General features: G+C 41.4%; 1 protein-coding gene across 3 annotated transcripts in view; it reads left to right on the forward strand.

Moving 5' to 3' along the window:
• The window catches only part of PAX5 (paired box 5), a 324,021-nt gene that overhangs the window by 82,054 nt on the left and 226,768 nt on the right, over positions 1-15,199 (forward strand). For all 3 annotated transcript variants that reach the window (XM_073591718.1, XM_073591737.1, XM_073591728.1), the window contains exon 2: positions 13,875-14,040. In XM_073591718.1, coding sequence (XP_073447819.1) covers positions 13,875-14,040 — 166 coding nt within the window. The remainder of the gene's footprint in view (positions 1-13,874; positions 14,041-15,199) is intronic.

Raw genomic sequence — 15,199 nt, forward strand, 5'->3', positions numbered from 1 at the left:
TATCTATCTATCTATCTATCTATCTATCTATCTATCTATCTATCTATCTATCTATCTATCTATCTATCTATCTATCTATCTATCTATCTATCTTGATAAGCAGTTTTTTTTTCTCAGAGAATAGGTGCAGGTACTCACCCCCTTGCCCTCCTAGGCTGCAGAGAAGATCAGTAAAACAATGGGGTTTTAAAGGAGCAAGGTTAAATAAAACGTATTCATTGTATATACATATGGCACAGTCCTTGTACCACACAATATTTTTTAATTGCTGTGCCACAAGCTATAGTCTAGCATGACAGATATGAACAATGCTCAGCACAATTAGTTTAATAAAATGAAACGAAGTTTAGAAGTATTTGTGGTCAGTGGATGGCTGTAAACCCCCCAGCATTGGTGGTCCATGACAGGCTGGAACAATAACCCCTTCAAACCCAACATTGCTTGTTAATGGTGGGCTGGAACAATAACCCCACCCCCCACCAACATTGTTGCTTAGTTGCAAGGTGTAACACTCCCCTTCTAGCATTGGTGTTCAGTTACTGGCTGTACCCAGGGCCACTATCAGAAATTGTGGGACCCCCTACTCCCTCTCTATATAGGCTCCTGTACCACTCCCCCCAAAAAATTCCCTAGCAGTCTAGTAGTGTCCCTTATATTCCCTAATGGTTTAATGGGGCACGCTCTAAAAAATACAAATAAATAAAATCAACCACTTACATGTCCTGCGGTGCTCTGTAAATGGTACTCCTCTTCATCCAATAACCGAAAGTCTATTCCAGATATCAGAAAGAAACTGCAGCAGCACGGGTGCAGAAAAATGACAGTCCTTGTCAAAACCAGCTTAGCTCTTCCTACTTCTACATACCAGCAGTGTTTCAGCAGCCTTCCAGCATTCTTGAGTGCTTTTGCTGGGAAATTTTAAGGTTGAATTGATCCACAGTGCTTGCAGCTACAGAAGTCAGGGGTGACGTAATTTAAAGTTTAGTTACTGCTTGTTAAGAATATGAAAATACTGTAATGTCCATTGCCTGGCCACGTGTTCATAATAAGCTACACATATTCTTGTTAACAAAATGCAGGAATAATTTATTTTGGATAAAGGCATTATTCGGTAATTACAGCATACAATTATTCACTAAAAGTTTTTTTTTCATTTTGCTTTATTTATCAATGTGATTCGCACTCACCTAGGTGACATAACCTGTTAGGAATTGTTTAGGAGACTGTCCATAGACTACTCAGAAATGATTGGTGCCCACAACACGTAATCAGATTATCCCTGCATACTGCCATAATAGACTGGAAAAGTGATCTGATTGGTTTCAGTAGACATGAGGAGTGTATCTTTAAACATGTTTAAGCATTGCAACTATTATGGTTTTATGTTCTTACGATATGTATTATTTTTTTTTTTTGTATAATTGTGCTTTTAAATGATAACATGGCTTGTCAATGACAGTATCAGGTCACCTGAGACCAGGTGACAGATGCACTCCGTAGGAGTCAGGAGTGCACCGCTAAGGTAGTGGACCCTAGGACTGACTGCTGCGGATTGAACCCTGGGAGGTTCAGGAAGCAGGTCTACTAGATCACTAACACAGATCCCATTGGGAGCTAGAGCATAGATTCCCCAGGGTGCGGAGTCTAAGAGCCAGCAGGTGTTCACCAGAGCCTCTAGTGGTGAGGATAGACTGCGCTGCATTCTGGCTCCAGGTCGCGGCCCCCAGGGTCTCAGAGCTCACGCTCATGGTAAACTACAGGAGATAGAGGAAGGAAGCAGCAGGCTGGAACAACAAGGATAGTAAAGGGATAAGCCTAAGGTCAGGGCGACTAGCAGACAAGGATAAACATAGAACACGCCAAGGGTCAGGGTCACAAGCAAACAGGGATAGTCGAGAACAGGCCAAAATCATTAACTGGAATCAGACGTAGGAGACACAGTAAGTACACACGAAAGCTAACACACAATGGTTGATCAGCAAGGTTGGCTTGCAATGCACAGGTTAATATAGTGTTCCTAATTAAAGGCTGAGGTGAAGCTATGCTGAGGGACGATTATATAAGCAGTCAGGTGAGGGTGGCTGGCCTCTAAAGGTGAACACATGTAAGAGAGGTAAGCTGACAGACAAAGATTACTGCATAACCATGACAGACAGGATTTTGGTACAGAGTAACAGCATATCATATCTTTTTCTGAGGTCTAAATTAAAGTTACCAACCCTCAAAACATGGCCTAGTACATAAGGTAGAAAATAGTCTTCTCCTGAGTTTTGCTTTTTTACCTAATTAAAATTCCCTGGGTTTGGTCAACTTTTGTTAACGAGATCGAGTACCCCAGACCATTCATTTCAACAACCATCTCATTATATGCGCATTTAACATAATTTAGATGTGTTATTTACCTGCAAAGAGATTCCTTTGTGTAGACATCCAAAAAAGCTGAGAATGCTTGTCAGCATTACTTACCTCATCTGTTCTAGTGCCACATCTGTCTCTATGGCTTGTGGATCTAATTTTACCTAGAGCATTACGGCTGCAGCCAATCAGCACAATCCCTAGCTGCGACCAATTAACACTGCTTCCCCTTTCTGTCTGCGGGCATTACGAGTAGCACTTCTCTCCTGAGCAGCCAGTTATACCCGGCGAAGCTCTCAGCTTTCTGCTTTAGCAAAGCTTTTATTGAAGCTAGCTGACATGCCCCTTTCTAGTGAGCTCTCCAGCTTTCCAGCCTGTATCAAGTGCCTGTGTGATTTCTGTGTACAGACCAGAGCTTGTCTTCTGGTTTCTCTGTCTGCTGTATGTCCTGACCTTCAGCGTATTGTATATCCTGGTTATCTATGTCTGCTGCCTGCCCTGACCTCCAGCTTGCATCCTGTAATCTGTGTCTCGTGCATTCCCTTACCTCTGGCTTGTATCCTGGTTATCCATGTTAGCTACCTGCCCTGACCCCCAGCTTTCATCCTGCTTATCCATGTCTGACTTCTGGCTTGATATCCTGGCTATCTGTAACCGCCACCTGCGGTGTTCTCTGGCCAGTGTCCAGCTCTGTTGCAGTCCACCAGTATCTGGTGTTCTCCTGCCCATGTACTTGGTGGTCCCTGGTGCTTTGAACAAAGTGAACCCAAGGGTCATGATGTGGGGTCAGCACGCAGTCCCAAACCCCATAAAGGGGTCCCTAGTGAGGATCAGCTGGCACTAAGATTCTGTGCCTTAGGGGATCCCATGTCAGATACTCTCTTGGAGGGCCATCCTCAAACTCTGTCACAAGGCAGAGAGTAAGTGCCAGTTGTGTTCTGCAATACTAGCTTTCAGTCCCTCTGCTCCACTCGCCTGACACTCTGCTGTTGGTCTATTTGTTGGGACCTGGGGATTAATGAGAAGAGGGTTTATTTTTCTGATTTATTACATTTAACTACAGCCACCTTCTCCATTAGTCACAGAATCTCATATCATCAGTCACAGCATCTTCCTCCTTTAGGCAGAGCACCTACAACAATCATTCAATGACAGTGCCCCCCTATCTGTTGCAGCACCCCATCAGCCATCCCTTGTCAAAGCCCCTCTCCCCAATTAGTCACCGTCTCCTTCTGCAGCAGCTGTTCCCTCTAATCATCAATCACCAAATTCCCCCCTGAAAATCAGTTACCCTCACGCTAGCTACAAATCCCCCCCCAGTTTGCCCCCACATCAGCAACAAATGCCCCCCCCTCCCAAGTGTGCAAATCCAAATACCGTCTCCTTCTCCAGCCACCACACAGTGCACATCATTATTGATATTTACATAAGCCACCTGAAATGAGCTACAGCACTTCTCTATAACTTCTGATTAACTCAAATAAGGTGAGGTACATCAGTCTGTGCTGCACTGTCAGCTGTGTATTGTAAGGTTGACAGAGGAGTCAGGTAACTTTGCTTCATGCAGTTAGAGCATCAAGAGTATAGTATTCCTGTTTAAAGGTGCCCAATAAGCAGACACAGCAGACCACACAAAGAGTGCCAGTGAGCCGCATGTGGGATGTAGGCCGTGTTTTGGGCACCAGAGCTCTATAGAATTCCATTTCCCTCCTCCCCCTGGCAGCTACATAAAAGATTACATAGGGAGGCGAAGATAGGAGCCAAGGAAATGGGCCAGCATAGAGAATAATTGAACATTCCCAACAGAGGCGTGGGCTATGATGTACAAGGAGGGAGTGGGGTTGTGCTAGGGAATATACTCTCCTGAAGTAGCCAAATTGCTAGTAATTTCAGAGACATGTTTATGAAAAGGAAATGGCTGCACATAAGCATTTAACCCAATTCATTTTTCAGTGTATTTACCTGCAATATTTAAGTTGAGTTAAGGGAGTTAGGTGCCGAGTATATTGTACCTTATTTAATAGACACTGTTGGAGGATCTGGTACAGGTGAGCACTGACCTATCCAAAGTACTGTACATTGCATTGTGTTACAATATCTTTATTTGTACTTGGAAAAATGAATAAAATAGAAAGTAATTCAGATCCAATACTGAGCTGTTGCACTTTATTGCCGTTCATCCATTGAAATGAACCATGACAGCCTTTGACTGTCACAATTAAGTTATAAACTTCTGATGAAATGCACAGCAACATTTTGCAGCCAGACTGCACAGATTGATCCGTGACCTCCCCTGTAACAGCAACACTTGCTGGCCAGTAATACAGGTCAAAAACAGCCTGAGCAATGAAAGAAAATGAGCACACTGGAGAGGTCATTCTTTTCTCGCTGCTCTCTCCACCTGCCAGTATGTTCACTGTCAGTACATGTGCATTGCAGGAGGGCCAGAATTAAACTGAAAAAGTGAACATTTGCTATGTACTGGAGAACATCCAGAAATGTTAGTTGTGCCCAAGCAGTACCCTGAAAAATGTATAACTTGTGTTGATTTTTTTCTGAAATATACAGTGCACATCCTGTGCTTTCAGTCTTATAGCTATTTATCTGCCATCTGAGAATCTAAGGCACTGTATGCCTGTGACTTATAGCCTTTGAAATGAGATTTGATGATGTCACTACTGTGTTGCCCACTGTTGTTCTGATGCTGTTTCTTTATTATTTCTCTAATATTACTTCCCCTTCAGTTTGCCTTTTTTGGGTACAACTTCTACAGTTCAGTTCCTCTTTAGGCTCCATGCACACTGGGTTTAACCACTTCAGCCCCGGAAGGATTTACCCCCTTAATGATCAGGGCATTTTTTGCGATATGGCACTGCGTCACTTTAACAGGCAATTGCGCAGTTGTGTGATGTTGTACCAAAACAAAATTGATATCCTTTTTTTCCCACAAATAGAACTTTCTTTTGATCGTATGTGATCACCTTTGCTGTTTTTATTTTTTGCGCTATAAACAAAAAAAGACCGACAATTTTGAAAAACAATTGTTTTTACTTATTTGCTAAAATACATATCCCCCCAAAAATGTAAAAAAACAAATTTATTCATCAGTTTATGCCAATATGTATTCTGCTACATATTTTTGGTAAAAAAAATCCCAATAAGCTTATATTGATTGAAAAGTTATAGCGTCTACAAAATAGGAGATCAATTTAGGGACTTCTTTTATTGTTTTTACGGGTAATGGTGGCGATCTGAGATTTTTAGCAGGACTACTTTGCTGCCCAAATCTGACCCTCATGCCGTGTACACACGAGCGGACTTTTCGTCGGACTGAACTCCGAAGGACTTTTCGATGGAGTTCCGACAGAGTTCCACTGAAATGGACTTGGCTACACACGATCACACCAAAGTCCGACTAGAATAAGGAAGTTCATAGCCAGTAGCCAATAGCTGCCCTTGCGTCGTTTTTGGTCCCTCGGACTAGCATACAGACGAATGGATTTTTCTATAGGAATCAAGTCTGTCGGAAAGATTTGAAACTTGTTCTATTTCTAAGGTCCGTCAGATTTTTAGACAGAAAAGGTCCGATGAAGCCCAGACACGATCAAATTGTCCGACGGATTTGTTTCGTTGGATCTTTGATGCCAAAAAGTCCGGTCATGTGTACGCGGCATCAGTGACACTTTTTGGTGACCAGTGACACCAATACAGTGATCGGTGCTATAAAAATGCACTGATCACTGTATAAATACACTGGCAGGGAAGGGGTTAACACTAGGGGGCGAGCAAGGGGTTAGGTGTTCCCTAGGGAGGTGCTTTCTTACTGTGGGGGTGGACTAACAGGAAGTAGAAAGAGATTGCTGTTCTGGATCACTAGGAACAGCAGATCTCTCTCTCCTCCCCTGTCAGAACGGGGATCCGCCTTGTTTACATTGGCAGATCCCTGTTCTGCCTCTGTGAGGAGCGATCGCGGGTGGCAGGTGGATATCGAATCCGCCCGGACCCGCGCGCCCCCCGTGTGCTGTGGGCACACATGCGCACACATGCCCACACAATCACGTACGGGTACATCAGTTCGGGCAGCCGAGCCACCTTGCGGCAGTATATCTGCGGTGGGCGGTCAGCAAGTAGTTAAAAAAACACCATTTCCCTTGACAGAAAACAAATGCTCATATAGAGTGTTTTTTGTACATGGTTTAGGTGAGTTTAGGAGAGTTTAGCGTTTTTTATGCCAGAAAGCTAAAATCAAACATGCAAACCAGAAGGGTCTGGCTTAAAAATCGCTGCTTCTACAAGAGTTTTGTGTTTTGCCTGTAGAAGCAGATCAATGTTATTCTATGTGTCCATGTACATTTGGACGACTGCAGGCATATTTTAGGCTCAGCGTTTCGAGGCAGGAAAAAAAAAAACCTTTTGGTTTGCGTTTGTGATTGGAGCTTTCTGGCATAAAAATTGCTAACTCTCCTAAACTCACCTAAACTTTGTACAAAAATGCTCTATATGAGTGTTTTTTTTCTGTCTGGGGAACTGGCATTTTTTTAAGCCCACAGTGCATGGAGCCTAATATTACTTTCCCCTCTGCTTGCCTTTTTTGGGTACAGCTTCTACAGTTCAGCTTCTGCTAGCCTTTCCTTTTGCTTTTCCTGCTTTTCAGGAGGTTATGAGAAGTTGACATCAAGACAAATTAGGGACTTACACTACTTGTATTTATGAGTTTTTTTTTAATTAATACACTGATTTTTTTTTTAAATAAACCTACCTGGAGCTTAGCTTTAATGTGCCAGTAAAGCCGCGTACACACGAGTGGAATGTCCGACAGAATCTTTTCATCGTCTATTCCGATCGGGTGTATGCCTCATCTGACTTTCTTTTTCGAAAATTCTGACGGACCTAGAAATGGAACATGTTCGAAATATTTCCGACGCAACCAATTCCTATCAGGAAAACCGCTCGTCTGTATGCTGTTCCGACGGACCAAAAATGCAAGTACGAGACGGAAGCTATTGGCTACTGGCTATTGAACTTCCCTTTTCTAGTCCCATTGTACATGCTGTACGTCACTGGACGGTCGGACTTTGGTCAGACTTTGGTTTGACCGTGTGTAGGCAAGGCTGCTTGAATGGAATTCCGTCGGAGAAACCTTTGGAGTTTATTCCGACGGCAAAACCGGTCGTGTATATGCGGCATAACCACAGGAAAACCCTGCCAATTCCAACCAAGCCCTTCCCATTTTGCCTTGAGATGAATCATGAGTGTAATAATGACTTCAGTGAATGAGGCAGATGAGAAGTAGCTCATATTTATTGCAGTTTAAAATTTAAAACCAGAGCACCTGAAACATTAAAGTGTTTATCCAGCAAAACCTTTTCTTAGTTTTGAATAGACAGGTAGCAGTAAAAAAACAACAGGACTTTTAATCCATTGCTACTCTATCCAAAACTAGAAAAAATATATTTGGCTTGGCATATACATTGTTCCACCCAAACCAAATCCATATTATGAAGCAGATCATAAACATTCTATAGAAAAACTACAGCTGTTCTAGTATTTGCCATATTAGGGCCTTTGCATAAACACTGATGTTGACAGGTGTGCATTTGTGAACCTAAATACTTGAGTATGACCAATAGTAGATACAGTACATAAATTGATTTGCCTACTGACTATGGTTCAGCGCAAGGGAACAGGGGGAAAATCAGCTATATTATTTTCACGGCGAAGTGGGCCATCATAATGTGTACAATCTAAAGTGGACGTTCTTTATAGATTATCATCCTGCTTCTTAGCAGTTACTCAGCGATGCACCAGCTCAAGGTAATAATGTGTTCTTTTATGACAGAAGGGTAGACATTAGCATGATTCATTTGTATGTCACTGCTCACTAATTGTACTACTTTGTAGAACTTCACAGACATGTCTGCAAATGTCTATGACCATCCTCTGCCTCCTTAATAGATCCCTGCAGAATGCTCACCTCGTGGGATAAGTGTTGTAATTGTTCATGCTTAAAAAATGGAGCTGAGATGCATTTGACCTTCCTGTCATACACTTAACAAATGTCTTCTCTTTCTCTGTCTGTAAGTCCGCTATAGGACTGGTAATTATATGAATATTTACACAGATACCCTCCATATTCCAATCCTCTTACTACCTTATTACTGTCTTTAATATATCTTGATGAAAACATATCATTTTATTATTTTATGTGAGCTTAATTGTGTACCTTTTAGGTATTTTTTTTTTAGTTACAGTTAACATCTTAGCATTACTTTAGTAAATAGTTTCTATGTTTACATTACTAAAAAAATATGCAATCCAGTGTAGCAATTTTAATAAAAACACCCGTGTACAAAATTACTGTTGAATGTGTCATTAAACTGTTCATTGTACAAGCAAGCAAGTATTTGTAGAAAAAGAAAGAAAAAAGATGGCTTTTTTTATTTGAGCAGCCTGCATGCTACCCTTTTAATTCTATTGCTGGATTTAGTGACAAGTGTCCAAATGACTTGTCAAAAACAGAAGAAAAACATGCAAAACATCAAGTACACATGTTGGCACCCAAATAATAATTATAGGTACTGTTTTTACAATGCAGGCACCAAATAGTGCCTGACCATACCTTTGGATGTATCCCTCTGTAGTCCCAAGGCCTGGGTTGCATTATTGGCTAGTGAGTTTCAGTACTTCTTGGTAGAGCCAAGTGTGACATATTACTTTCTGCCTCATCCTGCCCAGAGATTTTCCATCTCTTGAAACAATAATCCAAGCACCAGCAGACTGAGAGGATTTGACACTGGGGCTCTTTAAATTCACAGCTAACCCTTTACACGCAGTCACTGCATGTGTGTTTGTTTTTTTATCTATTGGTTAAATGTGATTGACTTGTGTTTTTTTCATTCTAACTATGTAAACTATGTTTAATGGAAACATGCATCATTCACAGCATCTTCTGCTGCAATTCTGACCTTTACAAGGAAATGTCTGAATCACTCGCCATCACTCTCAGATAGAAATGTAACAGAGTTTACAATATGGTATCTGCTTACAGAGGCAAAGATTATTTAAGCTCTTAGCACCGGTGCCTCCCGCCCCTTTAGGAGGTTTATGATGCCGGGAGGCGAGGCGTGGCTTAAGATTAAGTGGCCACCATGATTGGCTGTCACGGTGGTCACGTGGTCCGAAAACTCCCAATCACAATGAGCTTTCACGGGACAGTAACAGTTCTGGTAGTGCGCAGCGTGCGCGCTCTCAGCACAAAGTGTATACACAGCAATTCACGCAAATATGCGGCCCCTGGTGCCGAGACGCCGAATATTTGCATAGGACCAGCGCCAAGGGGTTAATTAATGATTACAGAGGTCAGAAATTCAGCTTAACTATTTTAAAATATCTTTCTAATGAAAAGAAAAGAAATGGGGTGCAAGAAAGTAGAAAAAAGTAGGAAAATTATAAATATGCACAAATAGCAACAGTAAAACAAAATGGATTAAAAGTGAATAGTACTTAAAGTGGATGTAAACCCTTACATATACCCAGTGAAGCGAGGAGCCTCTGGTGATACACAGTGAAGAAACAAATCCTCTTACATAAGTTTTACTTGTTTATCTGTGGCCCTCTTCCCTACATCTCTTCAAACGGGAAGAATTGTGATAAAATCCTTCTGCATGTGTTGGTATGACAGAGGAGGGGGTAGAGAGCTGCAGTGACAGTGTGTAAGAGCTGATTGGAGGAAAGGGACACACTCCCGCCTCCACACACAGCACAGGACTGAAGGAAGGATACAGAGCTGTGTCCTGAATAGACAAGCTGTGTGCTGAGCTCTCCTCTCCTGTCACAAATGTATCTCGTGTCAGGAAAACTTTTTAGAAATGACTCATGCTGATAACAGAGGAACGAAGCACCAGAGAGAACCAGAGAGAAGATAGACAAGTAACCACTATAGATATATGTGCTTTGTTCAGATTTCATGACTGAGGTTTACAACCACCTTAAGCAAATGTGTGTGGTCTTTAATCATGTGCACAGTTCATTTGCAGAGTAAGTGCTATCTGAATTATCAGAGTGACCGTCTCTCAAAAATGACTCTAAGCAGTCCTTTATAGTTCCAATAGTATGAGGTACAAATGCAGCCTTTTTTTGGTCCTTGGAAAGGGTGTTTACAGACACAAGATAAACAGCTAAATGGTCTGAGTGGTATTGAAGGGTTTTATTATGCTCGGCAGACACCCTTAATGCCAACCATTTAAAATGCATCTATATTTAGATCAGACAGAATTCTGCAATCCAACAACCAACATATTATTGCACATATTATTGCACGGAATGAAATATTTGTCTTCTGTAGAAAATTGATATTTAAATATTTAATATTGCATATGAGTATTATATAGTCTTCTATCCAATGAGCAGGTGGAACTTTAAGCTCCTTTTCAGGAGTTCCATCTGTTGTAGAAAGCTTGGTATTTATGAAGCTCAGTAGCTGAAGCATAAAATCTTAATCTAGGGGGATGTATTATAACACAATCTGGTTTCTGTATAACATCAGGCACTTTAACCTCTTAGAGCCAGAGCCTCCCGGCCCTTTAAGAGGTTTATGACAACAGGAGGCGGTGCGCGGCTTAAGATCACGTGACTGCCTTGACTGGCTGTCACGGCAGTCACGTGATCCAAAAACTTTCGGTTAGTCGACAGTAACTGTACTGGGAGCATGCAGCGTGTGCACTCTCAGCACAAGTGCACAGGCAGCAATTAACGCAAATATGCAGCCCCTCGGCGCTAAGGACCAGGCATCTTATTAAACATAAAATATGATACCACAGGTTCATAAATAGAAAATAAAATAACAGCATATGAAAGAAAAGCATGTGAATGAGAAGAATGCAAGCTGGAACCTGATTATACCAGTAGCCAAGTGTTGGGCTATAGCAACATGGAGATGGAGAAATTACCCTTTATTCTTCTCTCCCTCAACTGAGATACTGATGGCATGCTGCACCATCCTCCAGCAGGGATAGAGCTAAAGCCAAGCAAGCCCATAGACTTCTATGCACTGAAAATCCTGGGAGATGTACAGGCATACCCCACTTTTAAGTACACAATGGGGTTTATTTACTAAAGCTGGAAAGTGCAAAATCAGGCTCACTTTTGCATAGAAACCAATGAGCTTCTAACCCCAGCTTGTGCAATTAAGCTTTGGTAATAAAACCTGGATGGTCATTGGTTTCTATGCAGAAGTGAGCCTGATTTTGCACTTCCCAGCTTTAGTAAATAAACCCCATTGTGTACTTAAAAGTGGGGTATGCCTGTAGTTTGAGACGGCAGCCATATAATGGCTGCCAAGGAAATTCACGTGCTCTGAGGAAATTCATGAGGTGTCTGCATTATTGTTAATAACTTTGTATGCTACATTACCATTGGTAATCTGCTTTATGATTGTCTAGTTACTACCCACATTGAATGACAATATATTAAGTTTGCCTTTACTACCTGATTTGGTTCCTGTTTTTTTTTTAAATTGCGCTACTACTGGGTACTAAGTATTATCTTCAGTGATTTTCTGTGATATTGTATAGTTGCGTACTCAACCTGGTGTGTTAGAGGGGCTGAGGTTTTTTGAAAAGGTCGAGGCAAAGAACAAAGGACTCATCCTAATCAGCAGCTTCTATGGGGGTAGCACTACACGTGAGAGCTTGTCCGAGGATTTCTCTGTTCTGAATGGCAGTAACCTTGATAACGAGCTGGATAAAGTTGACATGGACCCCACCGCAACTGTCAAATGGTGCCAAGAGCAAAATGGTTGACTAGAACTGTGTGTGTAGTGCTTGATGTGCCAGGAGATGAATGGACTGAGGAGCAGATTCACCAAGCGATAAAGACCTTAACTCCAGAGCAGAGAGTGTTTGTGCTAGACATGAAGGTGCATCTAACTTCTCCTTGTATCTATGGGCCTTATAAAGTGGAGAAGAGACATTCCCTCCCATTTTCTGAGTGACCGTGTCCATCTGACAGAGGAAGTAGGAGCCCGTTCAATCCACCCACAAGTGTCAGTGACTGAAACGAACACCCTCACTCCTGTATCTACATCAGGACTAGCTCCTGCTTCCTTCTTCACTGATGTAGGAAAGTTAGTGGAGAAATTTGGCAAGAATTTTTCTGACCCCCATCAGTTATGGTTATGGGACGTTATGGTTCTGCCCAGGTAAGACTCCAGTTCCATTTGGGGAAGAGAATTTTGAAACATGAATGGACCAGGCTTCACAAGCACTAGAAGAGTGGGACATCTCTGAGGCTTTAAATAAACTTAGAGAATTAGTGAGACTCTCAAGGGCCCTGCTACTGAAGTGATTCATAACATAAAGCTGGGAAAGCAGGACTGTGTAGCCTAATACTATATTGAGGCTTTGTATGCTGTGTTTGAATGAGTAGAGAAACTGACAGATTTATTATACAAGTTCAAGCACATGCACCAGCTAAGAGAGAAGAAGCTTTCTGAATGTATAACTTGAGTTGGCAAGATCCTACATTAAATCCTTAAAAAAAAAAAAATGTTTAGATTCATGCAAGGCTGACAAGGTCCAACTAGATTGAGTTTTACAAGAAGCTTGCCCAAATCACCCTATCGTGCTGAAGCTTCTTCTCAAAGGACCCAGAACTGCTCCCACCTATCCAGAACTTGTGAGAGAACTTAGAGATGAATAGGCTCTGTTAGACAAGAGAAAGCAGGAGAAGGCTACTCAGAGCAAGCCACCACTTAAGAAAGAGAAGTCCTCTATGCGGTGGCTCAAAGAGGTAGTTGTTGGATGATGATAATGAGTCAACGATGAAGTTGGAAGCTGATCAGCTGACCACATCTAACCCAAAAGCCTTATTGGCTCCTACGGGGGTAACACTACAGACCCTTTCTGTGTTCCAGTCAAATGTAAAAAATGCATATCAGGAGTATCTGATGCTACAGTGCAACATTCATTTTTATCCTATTTTTATTAGAGTCTTACTTTATTATTGTGTTAAGATGTTACTTTTTAGCATGAAATGTGTAATTTACTATTGTGGAACTGTTGCTATTTCACACGAAGGGGGTAATTAACTATTGAAAGCCTTTTTATATATTTTTTAGTTCACAAATTGTTGGCTTCCCACCCTCTCAAATGATTTCTGTTCCTGTTCTACCCAGTAAAAACATCACATAAACTCACAGATATTGACAGCCTGGAGTTAGTGGTATTTTAAGGAACACTAGCTTGTGTGATGTTTGTGCTTTACACAAGCGATATAAAACAAAAACAACCTTTTTAATAGTAAGAAAAAGCAAAGAATGAATGGTAATGAAAATACTGACAGCCGTTTGTTCTTGTGTATAAAGCCTATAATGTAGTTTGCTTAAATACATTTTTCTTACATACATTTTCAATTGAAAGGTACTTCCAACATTCTCATTTTAAAATTAAATGAAACACTTACAAAATAACAAAGAGATTAATATCAAATAAATTGTTCTTTCTCTTGTTCTTCTTCCCAAGGACATGGAGGAGTCAATCAGCTAGGTGGTGTGTTTGTAAATGGCCGACCCCTTCCTGATGTAGTACGTCAAAGAATAGTGGAACTTGCCCATCAGGGTGTGCGGCCGTGTGACATCTCAAGGCAACTACGGGTCAGCCATGGATGTGTCAGCAAGATCCTTGGCAGGTAACACAATGCAGCTTATGAAAAATATTACATAGTTTATGAAATATGTCAACATACTGAAAAATGCTGCCACAGTAATTCAACATTAGGCATGATCTTTGAATATCAAAGTGTAGGATTTTAGGTTTTTTCTTTTTTAGCTATACATTTTGGCTTTTAGTAGGCAAAGAAAATAAAAAATAAAACAATAATTTAAAAAATAATAATGCATGAGTCATTTAACTTTGTTAACGATTTTCGACTTGAGTTAATAACTGGCAAGTAAGGAGATTTTCACTTTCTGGGGGATGTTCTTCTGCTGCAGCAGCTGTGGCAATATTAAAAGTGTAAAACGATCACTTACATGTAGAAAAGCCACCTCCAGAATCTGGTGCAGTTGTGCATGGTAGCCAATCAGCTTCTAACTTTAGCTTGTTCAATTACGCTTTGACAATAAAACCTGGACGCTGATTGGTTTCTCTGCAGAGCTGCACTAGATTTTGCACTCTCCAGTTTTAGTAAATCTACTAGGTGTCTAGTTATATTTTCTGCTGATGGAACTTTGAGGACAAATACCGGGGCATTTTGATGTGCAAACAGATGCCTGGTTGCTAAGGGTTGCTAAGGCTTTGCCCATATCCTAGGTCTTACTAGAAAATAAGAAAGATTCATGGGTCAAGGTGGCACCGGCAGCCATATGCCTGGGTGCTAAGGGTTAGCAACCAGGCATCTGATCCATAACCCATGAACTTTCTTTTTTTCTAGAAAGACCTAGGATATGGGCAAAGCCAGAGATCATGGCGGGTGTATACTGTCTGCATATCTGGTTTTGCAGAATCAGTGCCTCAATAATGTTTTGTTACTGATGATTAATTGTCAGTTTGAGATACAGATTGGGGGAGATTTATTAAAACTGGAGTGCTAAAAATCTGGTGCAACTGTGCATGGAAGCCAAACTGCTTCTAACTTCAGTTTGTTCAGTTAAGCTTTGACAATAAAACTTGGGAAGCGATTCTGGATTCTATGCAGAGCTGCACCAGATTGTGCATGCTCCAATTTTAGTAACCCTCTTCCATTATGTTAACTTTATCATATTATTATTTTGTTTTTAACCACTTGCCGCCCGCCCACCGTCAAATGATGGCGGAGAGGTGCGGATCTCGTTCTGGGTGGACATCAT

The sequence above is a fragment of the Aquarana catesbeiana genome, linkage group LG01, assembly GCF_042186555.1.
Source record: "Aquarana catesbeiana isolate 2022-GZ linkage group LG01, ASM4218655v1, whole genome shotgun sequence".
In the NCBI taxonomy this organism is placed as follows: Eukaryota; Metazoa; Chordata; class Amphibia; order Anura; family Ranidae; genus Aquarana; species Aquarana catesbeiana.